Source organism: Tympanuchus pallidicinctus, unplaced genomic scaffold (assembly GCF_026119805.1).
Source record: "Tympanuchus pallidicinctus isolate F22 unplaced genomic scaffold, pur_lepc_1.0 scaffold11, whole genome shotgun sequence".
NCBI lineage: Eukaryota > Metazoa > Chordata > Aves > Galliformes > Phasianidae > Tympanuchus > Tympanuchus pallidicinctus.
The window spans coordinates 14428539-14446955 of record NW_026294627.1 but is presented as its reverse complement, the minus strand read 5'-3'; the positions used below and the strand labels follow the sequence as shown (position 1 = coordinate 14446955).

The window sequence follows — 18417 nt, the reverse complement described above, 5'->3', positions numbered from 1 at the left end:
ACAAGAGGTTCCACAGAGCTGTGGGGGCCATGTGGGCTGCTGAGATCCCCCTGCTGTTGCAGTGTCTCCAAGGTAAAAAGCGCTGGTGGGGAGGGAGAGGCCAAGGCAGGGAAAGAGGGGGGAGTGAAAATGCAGCTCTATAGCATGGCAGAGGGGAAGCGTTTCCTGCAGCCCGGTGCTTGCTCTGCTGCTGTTCCCATTCCAGGGAGACAGCGCTGAGGCCCAGGGACCTTTCCCCCCAGGGATCTGCCTGTTCCAGAACACGGATGTGCCCTTCATGTCCCCTCAGACAGCAGTCTGAGCAGTTAGTACTGCATTCCTGTGGGGACAGTTTTTGAGGACAGGGACACTGTGGAGAGAGTGTGGGTCCCAGCTTGGCAGCGTTGATTGCCCTGGCCAAGCCAAGTTTGCAGCAGCTCTTCATTTGTGACCTGACCCCAAGTAAAGGTCTTTTGCTTCCTATTGCTGTGCAGGGAAAGATGAGAGCTTCCCAGAACCTGCAGAGTGGGAGTGCCGTCTGCTAAAGGTACAGCAGTGCTGGGAGGCGCGGTGCAGAGAAGTGCTTGCCTGCCTCAAGGAGCCCTGCTCCCATATGAGCCACTGCGGGACAGGAACAGCCTCTCAAATGCTGCAGCAGAGCAGCTGTACGCCTTTGTGGTGCTGCCTGTTCCTCTCTGTCCCAAGCCCGGGGGGGGCCTTAGGAGAAGAGAGGCAGGCGGCTTTAATGGAGGGAATGCTGGGGCAGCTGGGAGAGAGACTGTTCTTGCAGACACTCTCCCCAGAAGCCTGCAGCAACTTGGGAGCGAGGGAAGAGGCAGAGGGCAAGGGAACTTTGGCTTCTCCTGTTCTCCAACAGTTCCTGAGGGCGTCGCTGGACACCATCAGTGATGAGGCCTGGATCGAGGCCCTGAGCTGCGAGCTGAGCCGGTGGCTGAGCAGTTCTCCCAGCAGCTCTGGAGAAAAGGTGGGTTCTCCCTGGCTCTACCCAGCAGTTCAGCTGCAGGTGCCCTACTGGGGCTGGAGCTGTGGCTGGTGCTCTGCCCACGTGGGCTGCTCATGCTGCTTCCCTGGTCCGTGCCCCCCAGAGGGCCTTTCCCTGCAGTCTGCCCGGAGGCTGCTAAAGCTTGGCCCTGCAGCTGCTCTCAGTGACTCCTAGGAAGTGGGTCCTTCCCACCTGGCCCTCTCCCAGCAGGTCAGGCTGCTGCCACATCTCAACTTCTTCCTTCCCTTCCCATCAGGCTTTCCTGTACAAGACTCTGGGGACAGCACTGGGAGCTTGTAAGGGAGTCCTCCATGTCCAAGAGAAGCTGCTGCAGCACTTGGAGGAAGCAAATGCGGAGGAGCCATCGGAGACCCAGGTGAGCTCTCCTCTCCTTCAGCTTCAGTGAGCATCCCTGCTCCATCCCTGGGGCAGAGGGCTTCTCCTGGCCCTGCTCCAGGCCTTTTGATCTCCTCACTGCTGCCATTTCCCTCAGGCAAGGACCGGCCCGGTCACCGTGGTTGGCCGCACCAGTAGGTTCAGGCCTGCGCCAACTGCTCTTTTGTGCAGGGAATAATTTCTCTTCTCAGCCATGCTGCTGAGGGCAACTTCCACCCAGTCCTGGACACACTCACCGTGTTTGCATCCAGGCTGTGCAAAGGCTGGAATGCGAGGATTTCCAGGCGCAAGAAGGTGAAGTGTTACGGGTTTCTATCTTGGCATTCTTCTGCCTTATTTTCACAGCAGCTCCTGCCTTGGGAGCCCAGGTGCATCGCGGGGCACTGGGGGCCGTGGAGCAAGTGACTCAAGGCATTTCTCCCCACACAGATGGACCTGGACAGCATGAGAGCTCATGCCACACGCAGCGCTCTCATGCTCGCTCATGGCAGCTTGGCACTGCGTGCCTCCAAGGAACAGCTGCTTGTCCACCTGGAGGGAGACATCGTGGGCAACATCCTGATGCTCTACAGCTGCAGCTGCCAGGTGAGAACTTGAAGTGTGCCAGGGTGTCTGAGCACCCGATGCAGCCCCTCCAAATGGGGGGATGCTGAGATGGGCCTTCTCTTTTCAAAGGTCCCTTGGGGGATCATCTGTGCCAAGATGAAGATCCAAGCTTTCCCTTAGCATTGCCCACGTGTCCCCCTTGCAGCCCTCGGCCCTTCCCGCAATTCAGAGAATGTTCTTCTCTCTTGGGCCTCAGGACTTGCAGAACAACCTTGCGCTGGTACAGAGCATCACCAGCTTCAGCTCAGCCTTGCAAGCTGTGGATGACTCTGCCTGCTTTAACTCTTCCTTCAAGGGCAAGCTTCTGGAGATCCTGATGGTGAGTGCCTAGAGACAGGGCTGTCTGCAGTAGAGTTCCGGGCTGTGCCATGGGGCTCGCTTCTCTGGAGGCATAAAGGTCTCCTTCAGCCACGTCTCCAGCTTGTGGGGACCTTGGGTGCTGGCAGGCAGCAGCTGGGCAGCAGGCGAGGTCCACCAGCTGTGGAGATGCTGCATCCTGCAGTGCCACCGTGGGAAATGTGGGAGTGATGGGGCTGGTGTGTGGCAGTTGTGTCTGTCTCTGGGCTGGACAGAACAGCTCTTGTGTGCTTCTTGCCCACTTTGACTCTGTCTCTCTGGGACTTGCAGGACTTGCTGAAGAAGTACTACTCAGGAATCCCTGTCTCCCCAGTGCCCCTCAAGTTGGTTCTGGCCCTGGAGCAGTTGAGGTAAGGTCTAGGGTTGCAAGGCAGGATAGTGGTCCCCATTTTGGATAGCTGCCAAAGGCCTGGAGGGGGTGGGGGGGGAGGAGCTGTATCTACAGGAGAGATAGCTGGGCTGTTGTGCCCAGAAAAGCTGAGATTCTGGGCAGGGAGAAAGGCCCTGGTGCTTCTGTTCCCTTGTAGGGAAGAGAAGGGAGATATGGGGTCTCCTTCCCTTCAGAGCAGGAGTAGTTCACTGCTTTCTCCTTTTTTCCTCCTGTCAGCAAGCTGAAGCCCTCTTTAGAAAGCAAGGATACGCGTGAAATATTGGTTCTGTGCTGCAAGAACATTGTGATGCACCCTTCGGCAGAGATGATGCTGAAGATCAGAAAGTCACAGCAAGCAGCTCAGTACCTGCAGGTAACCTATCATAACTTTCTCGGCCACCTCTTGGTCAGAGCCCTATCTCAGCACACACAACCTATGCTCTGGCAGCAGCCATGATGCCACACCTCAATCCCCTCTTCTGCTTTCAGCTTCAGCAAACATCACTGAAATCTTTGGGCCAGCTTATGGCAGTTCTGCTCAAGACAGAGCCCACCCGTGGCTTTTTCCAGAACACAGTCCATGTGAGTATGTGGGGGGGTAAGGGAGAAAGCATGGTAACTGTCAATAGCAGGGACACAGATCTGGGGGCTGAGAGGGCGGTCAGAGGGGGAGAAATCTCCTGCTGACAAACAGCTCACTGCAAGCTCAAAAATGGGCAGGGAAATGGGCCCTGCAGGGGGAAAGGCAGGAGCCCATGCCTGGGGCAAGCCACAGCCAAGGAAAAGCTTCTAGGTTAGGAGGGAGGAGTGTCTGCAGAGAGCAGGAGCAGCAGTGGTGGTGCGGGGGGCCCTGAGGAAAAGTGTCAGGAAAGGAGGGACAGGGAGAGGGGTGGGAGGAAGGGAAAGAAAAGACATCCTCAGTGAGACAGATGCTCTGCCACAGGTCCTGCAGAGATCTATGACATCAGACAATGTGTGGGAGCGCAAGAGGGCCCTGCAGACCTGCTCCCAGCTGCTGACTGTTTGTGAAGAGTTTCAAATGAGTAAAGAGCCCCACCACGTGCCCTCTGCTCCCTCCCCTGTGCCCCTGAGCTGGAAGGCGAGCTCCACTCAGCTGTGCATGCTGTGTCACAGTGTGGGGAAGGCACAGGCAGGAGAAGCTGGGGCCACCTACAGCTTTGTTCCTGCCTCTCACCCCTGCAGAGAGGAGATGCCTAGGAGCACTTTGGCTCCTTGGTGGGATTGCTGGCACCTCTGACCTGTGACCCCATGCCCACATCCCACCAGTTGGCTGTCACCTGCCTCAGCTCCCTTCTCTGAATCCAAGGTGAGTAAAGCAGGCGTGCGCCAGTCCTCTGCCCTCCTCCGCAGCACTACCAGAGCCCCACGGGCTGGGTCCTGTTTACAGGAGGGAGAGGTGCACAACCCTGCACTGATGACAGCAGAATGAGCTGTCACCCTGAGACTGCTTTTCTCAGCAAGTAGCAGAAGGCTCTGAGCTATGCCTGGCCTTCAGGTGCCCAGTGCAAGGAGCTGACTCCATGTGTGCTTGTGTGTGACTGTGGCTGCTGAGAGGTAGGCTTTGCATGTAAGCAAACACCATGGGTGGAGAAGCTGAGAGAAGGCTCAACCGCCTTCTGTATAAACAGCAGGGTACAGACAGCAGGAGCATTGTGATTGCTGCTGAATGACTGGCAAGCTGCTGAATTAAGAATGCCCTCAAGACTGCTTTATGTTTTGAAGAGCTGCCGCAGAGCAGTGACAGGATCTCTCTTGCTTCTCATTTCTCTGCAGATCATGTGCAGAAACTTCCCTCTAGAACGCACCGTTGATTTCATGATGGCCATCAAGGAGACCTTCAGGAGAGCCAAAGGAGTGCGTGTGCGTGCTGCTGGGAAGTGGATGACCACCTTTCTGCAGATGTACAGAAAAGACATCTGTTGGGATGTAAGAGACTTTCTTCCACATGTCTGGCACTTTTGCTAGCTGTTGCACTATGCCTTGTGCTGCTTTCCTCTTGTGCTGAAGAAACACAGCCTGAATGCAGAGCCAGGGCATGGACAGGGTGGCTGGCATGAAATTTAGGCTTAGGCCTTGGCAGCATGTCAAGGGAGCAGGCACCACTCATGCACTGAACGTCCATGGTTACTCCCTGCAGAGTCAAAGATGCAGCAAGTCATTCTTTCTCCCCTTCTTCTTTCAGGTGTCTCCAATCCTCTACATCCTGCACAGCTACACATCATCTGTGCAGCAGAGTACATCCATGCCCTTCCTGTGCCAGGCAGTGGTCATCCTCACAAACTGTCACACAGAGGTCATGATTGACAACTTCTTCCAGCTGCATGGGCCCACAGACAGGTACTGGCACTCCGGCTTTAGCTGAAGCTGCGGTCACAGCTGTAGCTTCCCTATGCCAGAGAGATCCCGGGAGAAAGAAACATTTTTTCCCCCCCCTCAGAGGCTGTTTGAGCTAAAAATTAGTGAAATTGCAACTCTCGTTTTTCTAGGGAGACATGGAGGAGAATAAGAGAGTCTTCACTTCAACGATAGAGCTGGAGGCAAGGAGGGGAAAAGCAAGGCAAGGATCACTAGACTTCCTGAGGAGTCTATTCCTACAGTCCAGTCCTGAGAGCCATCCCATCGTGTCTCAGTGATGCTAATGACATCATAGCCCTGTAGGTATATGCATGCCTGCAACTCCTCTTGCTTGTTCCCCTTGCTTCATGCATTAGTATGCAGACATTTGAGTTGAGCTCCCACTATGGCTGATTTACCAACTTGAATTCCCTTATCCTGCACGTTAGGTGCTGTCTAATGGCCTGTGTGACTTAGTATGTACAACTTAGAGTACTCAAACTACAAAAAATATTCTAATCCTAGTCTTTGCTACAGTAAGCCTTTCAAAGGTGTGAGATAGAATAACACATTTACATATCCATTGATAAATATATGTAAAATTCTCTAGAAATCCATCCATCACCTTGTTGGTTTTTTTTTTCTCACATTGGCCTCTCTAACGTTTGCCCCTTGCAAGCATGAAGCAAGGCATTCAATAATATCTACCTAAGTACACTGTCATAAATTCTCTTTTGCTGGACTACCTGCTTTAAAGAACATAAAAGCCATCTGGAATCAAAGCTGTCTAATCAAGAATCAACCATGTTACTGGCTTAGGTGGAGTAATAGACACCATAGTGAAACTATGAGGGTTACTCTGAAAGTAATGCCTCCTATTTTGTCACGTTGACCTGAGATGTCAGAGGCAGATGTTGGCAGTATGGTAGTAGAGGTTGAACCTTACCACAAATATTCTGTTACATTTTATTGCTGTGTGATAGGTGTTAGCAGTGGGACAGTCTGACAAATTGGCATCCGATATGGAAGTGCATATGAAGTGTGTCATTCAGTTCCTCCATGCAGAAAAAGAAGGACACCCACTGACATTCATTGATGCTTGCTGAATGTTTATGGAGACCAAAAACAGTAGATGGGAGCATAGTGAAGCCATGGGTGGTGTGTTTCAGCAGTGGTGACAGCAGCAGGTCACCTCTAATGGTGCAATTTTTATGAGCATGACATGCAGGCTGTTGTTCGTGAGTGGCAAAAATGCAGAGCTCATGATGGTGGCTATGTTGAAAAACAGTGTTTAAGGCAAGGAGGGGAGAGAAGTGAACAGAGAGAGGAGAGAAAAGAGAATGAGCTAAAGAAATTGTATTATTTATTAAAAACTATCTAAATGCCAGAATCTTTTCTGAGATGTGAAGAGTGTTTTTTTTAATCAAGTGTTCATTTTAATAGCTGCTTTTTTTTCTCCATACCACTTACAGAATCACAGAGGGTGTATAATCAATCAATATTAAGACATTATAATTACAAAATAAACAATAGAGTTTGGTAAATCAGATAATGATAACAAGAAGAGGATTGAAATCTTACCCACATCCTGGACTCACTTACAAAACTCTAGCAGAGCAGATCTCCAGATGAGATTCTTCTCTACTTGTAGCCAGCTCTTAAATAGGTCTAGGAGGGTTGGAGACTGGCTCCACCCCTGCTGGCAGCACAGGTGAATAACCTTCACCTGTGCTCCTCTGGCTGACTCATTGCTCTCCTCAGGTGATCAATCAGAGGTTCAGGCTGTAACTCAGCACTTCCCATACAGAAGGAACCTCTAAAACTCATCTAGTGCAATCCCCTCGCCTTAGCAGGAACACCTGGATTAGGTCATAGAGGAATGTGTCCAGGCAAATTTTGAGTGCCATCAGAGAAGGAGACCCCACAAGCTCTCTGTGCAGCCCGCTCCAGTGTTCTGTTGCCCTCACCATGAAGAAGTTTTTTCTCATATTTATGTGGAACTTCCTATGTTGCTTGTACCCATTGCCCTTGTCCTGTCACTGGATGTCACTGAGAAGACTCTGGCCCCATCCTCCTGGCACACACCCTTTACATATTTATAAATGTTAACGAGGTTACCTCTCAGTCTTCTTCAAGCTAAGGAGACCCAGGTCCCTCACCCTTTCCTCATAAGGGAGATGCACCAGTCCCTTCATCATCTTTGTGGCTCTGTGCTGGACTCTCAAGCTCTCTCAAGCAGTTCCCTGTCCTTCTTCAACAGAGGGGCCCAGAACTGGACTCAATACTCCAGATGCAGTCTCACCAGGGCAGAGTAGAAGAGGAGGAGAACCTCTTCCATCTACTAACCAAGCCCCTTCTAGGATGCCCCAGGATGCCATTGGCCTTCTTGGCCACAAGGGCACAGTGCTGGCTCGTGGTCACCCTGCTGTTCACCAGGACCAGCCAGGTCCCTTTCCCCTGTGCTGCTCTCCAACAGGTCAGTCTCCAATCTGTACTGGTACCTGGGGTTGTTCTTGCCCAGATACAAGTCTCTACACTTGCCCTTGTTATATTTCATTCAGTTTCTCCCCACCCAACTCTCCAGCCTGTCCAGGTCTCGCTGAGTGGCAGCACTCAGGTGTGTCAGCCACTCCTCCCAGTTTTGTGTCATCAGTAAGCTTGCTAACAGCACGCTCTGCTCCCTCATCCAAGTCACTGATGAATATATTGAATAGCACTGGTCGGTGACTCTACCACCTCCCTGGGCAGCCCATCCCAGTGCCTGACCATTCTTTCAGAGAAGTAGCATTTCCTAACATCCAGCCTGAATCTCCCCTGGCACAGCTTGAAGCCATTCCCTCTAGCCCTACCACCAGTTACAGGAGAGAAAAGGCCAACCCCCAGCCCTCCCTTCAGGTAGTTACAGAGAGCAGTGAGGTCTCCCCTGAGCCTCCTCCTGACTGAACATTCCCAGCTCCTTCAGCCGCTCCTCATAAGCCCTGTGCTCCAGACCCCTCACCAGCTTTGTTGCCCTTCTTTGAACTCACTCCAGGGCCTCAATGTCTCGGTAGTCTTTCTTGCCGGCCCAAAACTGGACACAGTACTGGAAGTGCAGCCTCACCAGAGCTGAGTACAGGGGCACAATCACTGCCCTGCTCCTGCTGGCGACACTGTTTCTGATGCAAGCCAGGATGCCCTTCAGAAGACTACTTAGAAACAAGAAATCATGTGGTGTAACAAGACAGAACTTTGAAAGGAGGAAAGTAAAGGAAGGCCAACAGCAACTACTCTTTTCCTAAAGTAGTCATTTAGAGCTGTCCCCTGGTTTCTTAGGGCAGGCGGCAGATCCTTACCTCCTTTTCTGTCAAGTCCAGTGTATGACCAGCAGCAGTTTAAGCTGCTGTATGCTGAAATGTCACCACTTAATTTTAGTTAGTCACTTCCAATCACCGGCTGTCCTTTCTTACTGACTGGTTATTGCTATTCATTAATCACTTATCATTGATGTGCTTTTCATAGGGAATCACGTATGAAGACACAAGTAATGCTTGCTGCCCAAGGAAGACATTTTACAGAAAGGACTGGTTTATTTATTTTCTTGTTTGTTCTTCCTCCAAAGCCTCAGGCTTGCATGTTTGATTCTCTTCTTATTAATTTCATGTCTTAGGTTAAAAGTTCTAATTCATTAGTTTCCTTTTTTTCTTTTTCTTTTTCTTTTTTTTTTTCTTTGTCCATGCCCTTCATGTCTCTAAATGTTGCCTAATATTGCAGTCCTTTAGGCTCCTGTCCTGTTAAAGATGGAGAGTGAGAGTGGCTTGGTGGGCACTATCCTCAGTTAGCCCACCTCTGGTGATCAGGTCTGCGCACATTTTGGCTCAGGTTGTGTGATTTCTACGTATATCAGACAAACACCTTGTTGATCAGAGCCACACACTGTACTGCCTAAATTAATAGCTGTGTTTTTTTCACAGAACAGCTGAAGCTGGGAGGGACCTTGTGAGGCCATCTTGTACTATGCCCCACTCAGGCAGGGTGACCTAGAACCATTTTTCTGGAAGCAGTATTGTTACCACATCATGTGCAAGATGTGAGTCGTCTGTAGTTCCTCTACCTTGTGTAAACTTCATTTGCCATTGTGCTGCCTCTTCAGGGCTGCTGAAATTTCTCCAGTCTTTTGCAGGGTGGCAATAGAAATGAGGCCTGCGTGAGGGCTCAGCTGGAACAATGAAGAACAAAATGCTCAACTATTTTTAGGTGACAGGATATCATATAAAGAAAGAAAGGACACACCTTCAAATCAGTAAATGTGCAAGTTAGCAAACAGCCAGCTTTGTGCAAAGCTTTAGAGTTACAATGATGACCAATCAGCAGTGCAATCAGCTTAACGTCCTCCTGATCCTTAGGTGGGAACAAGCAGAAACAAGCTTTGTTTAAAAGATTTAGATTCATGAAACAACTTATCTATTTTATACTTTTAACTTCAGCAGCGCCTGAACTACCAAATCTCATACAATCATAGAATCATAGAAATGTTTGAGTTGGAAGGGACTATTAAAGTACATGTAGTCCAACTCCCCTATGACAAACAGGGACATGTACAGCTCGATCAGGTTGATCAGAGCCCCATTCAGCTTGACCTGTTCCTCCAGGAACAGAACAGCCACCACCTCTCTGGCCAAAATGTTCCAGTGCTTTTTTCTTATTTCCAGTTTAAATCTCCCCTCTTTGAGTTTGAAAGAATTTCCTCTTGTCCTATCACAACAGAACCTGCTAAGGTGTCTGTCCTCTTCTTTCTAATTGCCACCCTTTACATATTGAAAGGCCACCCTCAGATCTCCCCGGAGCCTTCCCTTCTTCTGGCTGAACAGCCCCAGCTCTCCCAGCCTGTCCTTGTAGGAGAGGTGTTCCATCCCTTGGATCATTTTTGTGGCCCCTGTCGGGACACTTTTTAGCAGTTCCACATGAGTCTTGTACTGAGGACTCCACATCTGGACATGGTACAGCAGGTGAGGCCTCAGCAGCACAGAGCAGAGAGAGGGGCAGAATCACTCCCTCACCCTGCTGGCCACACTGCTTGGGATGCAGCTCAGGATACAGTTGGCTTCTGTATCTGTGCCTGTACTCTCTTTCACACCCTTCACTCCTGAGCTTCATGAATGACTTATCATAGAAAGTCATTAACAGAATTCAGACCCTTAAGGAATCAAAATTAAGCTAATTACTCATTTCAACTACATCATATTTCATTTCTTTAGTACTCACTATATTTTAACTCATTTGGTTCTTCAAGTGTCAGCATTCTTAAAGGACATCCAAAGATTATTATCTTTTAATAATTTTTCTAAAAGTAAATACTGCTAAATCTTTCAGCCTTCTTCACACGTAGTGAAATGAAAAGGAGCAGGTTTTAAAAATACTATTGTAATATTGTATATTTTTATAAATGTAAATGTAAATATAAATATAAATATTTGTTTGTTTGTTATATTTTTATATATTTTATGCTGAAGTTCTTAGCAACATAGAATTGTCTTGTCTTTCTCCCTTTCCTTACTTATATTTCTCCTTGCTGAACTTTACTCAGGGCTGATTTGTTCTGATAACATTAAATTGCAACATAATACTTGTACAAGAACATTTGCCCTCATAATTCCAAATTACCTTCCAGACTCAAAATTGCATCTTTGTAGGTGTGCTGATGATAAAGAGTTGAGATATTCCAGCTTCTGCAAATGAAGTCTTAATATATTCCTCACTTGTGATAGGGAGTTGAAGAAAATAACTCCATAGGGTTATTCACTAAAGCAGTATTGCTATAGCTGCCTTTAATGACACATGCTTTTTCTTTGCATCAGCTCAGCCTTCTTGTTCTTCTGTTCCTTCAGAAGCCCAGAACGTCTGCTGACTTGCTACTTCTACTCTGTGCTAGCAGATTAATTCTGAAATAAACCACTGATTCCAAAAGAGGCATAGCACTTAAAATAAGAAAGGAATTGTATTTTTTTCTACTTCTTTACCTGAAGTTCATGGTGTGACTTTTTTCTAACCAATTTTTTTTTTGTTTGTTTGATTGTTTTTTTCAGCAGAACTTCATCATCAGGGGCAGTACACAATTTAGCTGAAAATAATATCAGCAAAAACAGCCTTCTATTTTCTTTCAACTAGAACACTTCCTTAGTAAGAGTGAGCTGGGGAGGTAATAGGGTTTTGAACAGGTAATAGGGTTTTTCCTTTGGTTCCATGGGCACTTTTTCCATCTTATGTGACGCTGGCAAATATTAAGAAATACTACCCTATAATTCAAGAACACAAAACTGAACAGTCCACTTCAGTTCTCACTTTTCTAAATATATGTAAACATTCACTGAAATGCTCATGTTAGAAAAGAAGCCTTAGCCACTCTGTTTGGAAAGGGTTGAGGGGAAAGGTAGACCTCCTTTTCAAAGTTTCAGCACATCTATTTAGGTAGAATAGGTTGATGACAGTCTTGAGACTGTGTTTGGAACTGAAAACTCTCAACTCTCACAGCCTTTGTTACTTCTGTTTCTTAATAAGGAAGGAAGTCGAGGATGTAAAATTAGAAGGGTACAGGACTTAAAAATATTTAATTCCTAGTAAAAAGCTCTGTATTTTAATATCATATTGTTTATTCACAAAAATCGCATGGCTGCATCTTAGGAAAGCTTTAACATGTAATCTGGGTAGGGAGTGTGTTGAGGTGGAATCAAAAGCATTTGCTTTGGCTTTAACAGTTGTATGTATTATACAAGCTTTCAAATGCTTGCATCCAATTCCCTGGTAATCATATTCTTTCTCCTTTTTTTTGCTCATAGAAGTAGTTCCATCAAAAACATTCTGTCTGAACCGCTGCTTTTAACTCTGCCTATTGCCTTACCTCACTCCTATTTTATTTCATTACAAATTCTTAACATTATTTTGCTGAAATTAATATCTCCAGGGTTACCAATGGCTTTCATTTCCAATGCTATGGACCTGACCCAGACTTGACCATATTATAGCTATAATAAACACTGTCACTAAAAAAACAATGCTGTCACTGCAAAACAACTTGCATTTGTCATAGTAATTATAACTATGAATGAGATAAAAACATGAAGTGGCCAGCAGCAAGAACTGCAGCTAAGTGTCAGCTGTTAGATGACAACCTTATGTATCAGTGAAGGCATGTTTGGGTGACATGACACAAGAGCAGTGACATGAACAGATTCATCCCAGCTGGAGTACCACAAATCAGCCAGCTTGCTCCAACCTTAATTGCAAAGCAGTTTAATTTGTTAATGTGCCCTTTGTGCAGTTATCAGCAGTTACAAAACCATACAGTGGTAACGGTAGTTAGAATAGTGGATTAAATATAATGAATGGGTGATCCATATTTTGTATGCAAAATTTAAGTTATTAGCAAATTGCTGCCTCAGAGATGCAAGTATTGATTCACTTGATAAGAATTGTTCAGGACCATATTTGACACACTCAAATGAGCACACTCCTCTACAATGAACTAATTACATTCAATCTTGAGCAGAAAAAAAAAAAAAAAATATATATATATATATAATTTGGCCCTGAGATAGACTGACACCACTGCAGTATCTTCGCTGTTATATCAGAGACTACATACCTATGAGAAAAACAAAGATGTGCTACCAGTTATCATACATGAGGTGTTAGTAAAGCTTTCAGGTGATTTACTCACCCAGGCCCTAGACAGTACAGCATGTCTGCTTGCAGTAGCAACAATCATTAAGAGAAGCAGTACTTAAGTCTCTCACTGGCAGGAACTCACTGGACTGCTGCACAGACCTTTTGCCAACAACTGCAGATTTTCAACAGTAAAGGTGGCTGCTGGCCAGCAGAGTCTCACTGTGAATGTTAAAGGTTAAGCCTCTTCAGCTAGGCTGTTAAAACAAAAGGCAGAACTGCCTGACACCAAATTAGCTGCCAACACAGCAGTTCATTAGCAGATTATCCTGAATACTGTTTTACAGACATTTTGACTAGGCTCTGGAGTCCTGGCTTGTCCTTTCTGTTTTCTGTGCTCCTGAAGAGGAGGCAGAATCTCTCTTCCCTGCACTTTCTGCACACTGGGGCTGTCCTCCCTCATCATAACACTTGTTAAAGGGAATATCCAGCAGCAGAGCTCTGGATATAATTGCATCCTGGAGCTGAGGCAATCAGCAATAAATGTTTGCAGAGGTGCTGCAAACTGCAAGATCAGGGCACTGCAGGACTCCTAAATGTGCTTCACACAACTACAATAATGGGCAAAGGACAAATTCTTCCCATAACCATACCACAATTTGCCTTTTGAACTTCATCAAAGCTGAGACTACATCAATATACAATAGAAGGAATTTGGAATATTCAGCATCGTTACTGGAATCCTTATACATTTATTGAAATTTGGTACTTTCTGGAATTAGATACATTTAACTTTAAATGACAGACAAACTTAACATCTCACCATTTACTGTAATATATCCAAATATTTTAAATATCTCTGAATTGGATTCATCTAATGACCACAAAATTCCTTCAGTTCCATTTCTTTCTAGCAGAAACTCAAAGGGGCAATAGTTGTTGAAAAAAGAAACATTATCAATGTGCATTAAAATAAAATATCCCGTTGTATTCAAATATTAACGAAGTATTAAACAATTTGGTTTTAGGCCATACAATTAGTAATAGTTGAGTTACCCTGCAATATTTTTTTATGATGTGAAGTCTGCTTCTGCAAACATATTAATAGATAAGTATGTGCGTACTGAGTCATAGGCACACATTTTCCCAGAAAGAGTGGCTGGGTTCCAGACTTGCAGACAAATCCATGTATAACTTCTCACGTTAGTGGCGAGATATGGGCAGAACCACACTTCTATGCAGCTGATGGCACAAATCTTGATTGAATTACAGGTAAAAGTGCACAGCATAACATTTAACATGAAAAAAAAAAAAAAAATCCTCAGTTACCTTTTTTTTTTAGTTCTCCTTTCCAAAATTTGCTGTCCAGTAAACATCCCTTGGATTGCACATTTAGCATTAACAGAAGTGACATCTAACTCACAGTTGGGTCTTTACTGACCAACACTTTCTGTTTTTGCAGATACACTAAAAATAAGATGCACTGGCTTGGAAACCTTTCCTGTCATAATCGATTGTAGCATTGATTCCTCAGATAGGGCACTGAAAGCTCAGAATATGTTTTTTAATGAAGAGCTGTATGTTGGCATTACTGCTGGAAGATAAACTTTTATATCTTGCAGTTACAGCACTCTTATCAGTAACTTTATAACCCGCTTCTTAAAGAACTGTGTAATTTAAGTTGATATGGATATCTGAAAGCTCTCTTTATTGATCGTAGCTCCTCCTGTAGTTTCAGTTTCATGACTAAAGAGTACAAACACCAACTGCACTTTTGTTTTTACTGCCCTGCTTTATCAGGCAAACTGCAACTTCACACCTTGTTAAGGAAGCAAAGTGAGAAGAAAACCACATTATACTGTTAACAATGTAGATAAGACTATTATTTACAGTGACATTTTTTCTTTTCTTCTTCACCGACATATTATGGTGACATATTATTCTTCGTGCAACAGGACCAGAGATAAAGCATATCCTAAAATGATAATGCACGCATTGAAAAGAGCTTTTTCCCACTCGCTATCATCATGAAGCCATGACCTCAGAGCAATAATCCCATACCTGAGCCAGCTGACAAGGGACTGTTCTGGAGGAAAAGCCAGTCCCAAATTCAGTCAGCTAAAATAAACACGTTATCTGCTCTGCGCTGAATCACGGTTTCTGGTTCAAACCAAAGCTCCTGTCTTTAGGTACTGATTGAGATTGGGTCTGGCTTTCCACCGAAGAGCTTATTCATTTCCACCGGCTCTCGCGGGCCACCCGAGAGGGAAGTGTGTGCTGTGGTACCTGTGGAGGATACGAGGCACTTCGAAGTTCAACGTGCAGCAAAGCACTCCGTTTTCAACCTGGCCGCTCATGAGAACAAGCACAAACAGCAGACAGAAGGGGTTACCCCAAGGAAATTTCAGCCCATGGGAGAAAATCGAACGCGTTTAATAAACCGAGACACTCGGGTCCTGCGGCGATGACTGCGGAACAGCCAAGACGCGTGAAACCATCTGAGAGCGACGTATTAGTCGCGATGATCTCCCCCGGCACACGAGGGCAGGGCGGCACGCAGGGGCTCGGCGCTCCCCCTCCGCAGGGCCCCGCGCTCCCCGCCCGCCCATTCGTGCCACAGCACGCGGCTGCCCCACTCCCGCCCGGGCACGCCTGTGCCATTCCCCTCAGGGCCGGCCGACGGCCGAACCCGCGCGCGAGCCGCCTCCCCTCATCGCTTCACTTAAGCGGGCCGACGCTTTTCGAGTTTTACTCCCGGACGCCTTCCGACCCCCCTCGCCAAGCGCAACCCCTCCACCGAGCCCCGAGGCAGCGGGACACTCCGCCCTCGGAGCCGCAGTACGGCGCGCGGCTCCCTCCGCGCCTCCGAAACCCCGCGCCCCTCCGCCGGGGCTCCGGGCAGCGGCTTCGTGCCGCCCAGCGCGCACGCGCGTTCCCCTCCACGCACGCGCGCCGCGTCCCGAGCCGCAAAATCTGATAGGGGGGAAAATCTGAACGGCGCCGCCGCCGCCATATTGCGGAGCTGTCAGCGGCTGCCGCGCTCGGCGCCTCGTCCCCGGCGGCGCCGCGAGCAGCGCGGGGCGGCCCCGCAGCGCCTCCTGCCCCGCTGCCAGGGGGGAGCCGCGCGGCGGGGCGGGGAAACGCCCGCCTCGGTCCTCTCGGTCGCCTTTCCGTGCCTCATCCCCTCTCCGACGCCGCGGGGGGAGCGCAGCCCCAGGTGAGCTCGGTGGCGTGGGGGCGGCGGGCCGCTTGGCGGGGCGGGCGCTGCGGGCGGCGATCGCTCCGTCCCGCCGTCCCTTCTGAGCGAGCCGTGGGCGGCCTGCGGGAGCTCCCGCTGCATTATTCATGGGTCCGCGGCCATGTGGCGGCTGCGTGCGGGAGCGATAAGGGCTCGCTTCGTGAAGGAGCGCCGCGAGCATCTGTTGCTGTCTATTGTTCCCGACAAACGGACACTCGGAGAGTCCTTGAGTGCCGGCCGGCGACGTGGGCTCTGCGGCCCTCGACGAGCCTTTGTGCCCTGCGTGTGCCTGGCTCCGTGCTCTGCGCGGGCTGTGCCGCCTGCGCTTCGCCTTTCGCGTAAAGGCGCGCAGCCCGCGGCTCTGTGCCTCCGGCCGTACCGGTTCTCAAAGTCTGCGCGTGGGAAACTACTCCGCCGACCTCTGTTGCGCCGGCAGAAAGAACCGAACCGGCCGCGGGCTGCGGCGGGGCCGTCTTTTCCCATCGGCCAAGTATTTCGCGTTCCCCTTCAGGGCACGGCCTTCCGCAAGCGTTTTCTTTCTGAGCTGTGAGAGCTGGGAGAACTCGGCTTCGTTCCGTGCGTGTGACGCTGAGTCAGGCTCCGGAGGTGTCCCCGCGCCCGGCCCCGTGCCGCGCGTCTTGGCTCGGCGCTGCCCACGCGCGGGTGCCGCAGCTGTCGGTGCGTGGGCTCCGCTCTGCGGCACCGCGCCGGGCGGGGCGTGGAGCCGCGCGCGGGGAACCGGCCCCGCTTCTGGCGCGGGTGCGGAGGAGCGAAAGCCGTCGGTCGGGTTGTAACTTTCGTCTGTATCGAGCTATCGATTTAGCAGAAGAGGGGTCGTGAGGAAAAATGAACGGCGGTGTTCCCAGATGAGCGGCCTCCCGGAGAGCGGCGGTCACAAGGCGGTGGCACGTTTCCAGCTTTGTGCCGAAGTGACACAGCTCTTCCCTCAGGTTGGGAGGCTGGAGGGCTGAAGTACCCTAGGCGACATCGAAAACCACGTGGAAAGGGACGCGGTGTGACACCTCAGGAGCTGTCCAGGGAGTTTTTCCTTGGGTACTGACTGAAAGAAACAAAATGAAAAGTGTCTGGAGGGAGAACAGAAAGTGCTCTTGTCATTTGCTGCTGGTATCACAGCGGGGAGTGTTGCCGGCCTTGCTGATGTTCGGAGCTGCCAGATAAAGTCAGTTCACTGCCGGTGTGGTGAAGCTATAGAATGCAAAGTTGCTCACAGCGTATGTGGTGAGAATGTGGATTCGTCCACGCAGTGTGTGATCAGGGGTAAGGAATGAAAGAGGTGAACTTCTGGTGGAGGCAGTTTCTGGTAAATAGAGCAAATGAAGTCATTTCAGTCATTGTCAGGGTAGGTATGTGGCTTTATTCTTCAGGGATCTTCAATTGCTGCTCAACTTTTAAGAAGGAGTACTTGTGTTGGCAGGGGTTAAAAGGGAAGTTGTTCAAGGCATTGCAGCTTTGTATTGGATGTGTTAAAAACATCAAAGCTTTCCTATCACTTTGTATTGCCTTAAAAGTGTGTGGGTGTAGAGGAAAGGGAGGATTTTCAAGTTTGTAAATGTAACCAAACTTTATACTGAGTTGTGAAGAAAGACCTGATTATCCAAAGATACTGCGCATTAAAGCAGCACCCGGTGTGTCTCACGGGCTTTTCCCAGAGTTGGAGGGACCTCAGAAAACTCTTTGCTTTCTGTGCACAGCCCTTTTCTGAAGGGCTGCATCTCTGGGTAACTCTAGCAGCAGCTAATTCTTGGCTCTGCTGTGAATTAAGTAACTTTCTCTTTCGGTTTTAGGTGATTATTAATTACTCTGTGAAATGGAACCTTCAAATCACGTAGTTCAGGGAGAAACAGAATTATAACACTGACTCAAACAGGGAGCACTTTTGATTTAAGAAATCTAGCTAGTGAGTATGGAGGCTGTTGTGAGGGCTTTGCTGTGCTTTATGGAACTAGTCCTAAGAGACTTGCACCACATTATTCGAGAAACACAACCCCTGGTTCTGGAATGGGACGTACCCAGGGTTTCAGTTATGCCACAATTCTTTGCTAACGCTATTTTTAGACAAACCTCTCACCTTAAAACAATAGAGTACTTGTGTCAATCACATGTCTTAATTTCCATTTTTACTTCTTTATCAGACTTACATGGGAAGACTGCATGTTGTTGTTGTAGAACTCATCCAGATCTTGGTTGGATGCCTTAAGCAAAATTCTGAAGTTAAGATGACAGTTTATATTTATTAAGCTTAGTATGCAAGTTGTTTAGCACATCTGTCTCTAACTGGTAAGACATCAAGTGTTGCATAAACATCATTTGTCTGTTCTGTGTTCCTTTCTATTCAACTACCATGCTGGCTGCTGCCCAGTTCTCATTAGTACTTCTGAAGTTCTTGGGATCTCCAGTCCAGAAGAAAGCAGCTCCATCTTCAAAATGGCTCTGGCTGTAAATATATTTGAAGCG

General features: G+C 48.3%; 2 protein-coding genes and 1 long non-coding RNA gene across 5 annotated transcripts in view; 2 read left to right on the top strand and 1 right to left on the bottom strand.

Annotated features, from left to right (window-relative positions):
- The first annotated feature begins 535 nt into the window (after positions 1-535).
- LOC128074942 (maestro heat-like repeat-containing protein family member 2B) lies at positions 536-5634 on the top strand. 3 transcript variants are annotated; one of them, XR_008203525.1, is made up of 9 exons: positions 536-964; positions 1239-1358; positions 1550-2303; positions 2612-3084; positions 3201-3293; positions 3655-4038; positions 4517-4658; positions 4915-5069; positions 5219-5634. XR_008203525.1 is itself a non-coding variant. In XM_052671322.1 (9 exons), the coding sequence occupies exons 3-7, from the start codon at positions 2157-2159 to the stop codon at positions 3967-3969; spliced, it is 771 nt and encodes a 256-aa protein (XP_052527282.1). In that variant the 5' UTR covers positions 536-964; positions 1239-1358; positions 1550-2156; the 3' UTR covers positions 3970-4038; positions 4506-4658; positions 4915-5174. The 3 variants fall into 3 exon arrangements, 1 of the variants encoding a protein (XP_052527282.1); XR_008203526.1 differs by having other exon boundaries at positions 1476-2303; positions 4506-4658; XM_052671322.1 differs by lacking the exon at positions 5219-5634 and having other exon boundaries at positions 2612-2691; positions 2949-3084; positions 4506-4658; positions 4915-5174.
- A 7802-nt stretch (positions 5635-13436) lies between these two features.
- On the bottom strand, positions 13437-15755 carry LOC128074949 (uncharacterized). Its single transcript, XR_008203530.1, has 2 exons — positions 14766-15755; positions 13437-13960 (listed from the first exon to the last, which is right to left on the bottom strand). It is a non-coding gene; the product is annotated as an uncharacterized LOC128074949 (long non-coding RNA).
- Positions 15756-15778: 23 nt separating this feature from the next.
- RDX (radixin) overlaps positions 15779-18417 on the top strand; it is a 37004-nt gene continuing 34365 nt past the window's right edge. The window contains exon 1 of the mRNA XM_052671320.1: positions 15779-15921. The gene's annotated coding sequence lies outside the window, so the exon portion shown is untranslated. The remainder of the gene's footprint in view (positions 15922-18417) is intronic.

Bases quoted from the DNA above. Each gene is read 5' to 3' on its own strand.
- LOC128074942 (XM_052671322.1), top strand. From the start codon at position 2,157: ATGTTCTTCTCTCTTGGGCCTCAGGACTTGCAGAACAACCTTGCGCTG. The intron at 2,692-2,948 runs GTAAGGTCTAGG...TCCTCCTGTCAG, and splicing joins CTGGCCCTGGAGCAGTTGAG to CAAGCTGAAGCCCTCTTTAG. The intron at 3,294-3,654 runs GTGAGTATGTGG...GCTCTGCCACAG, and splicing joins TTTTCCAGAACACAGTCCAT to GTCCTGCAGAGATCTATGAC.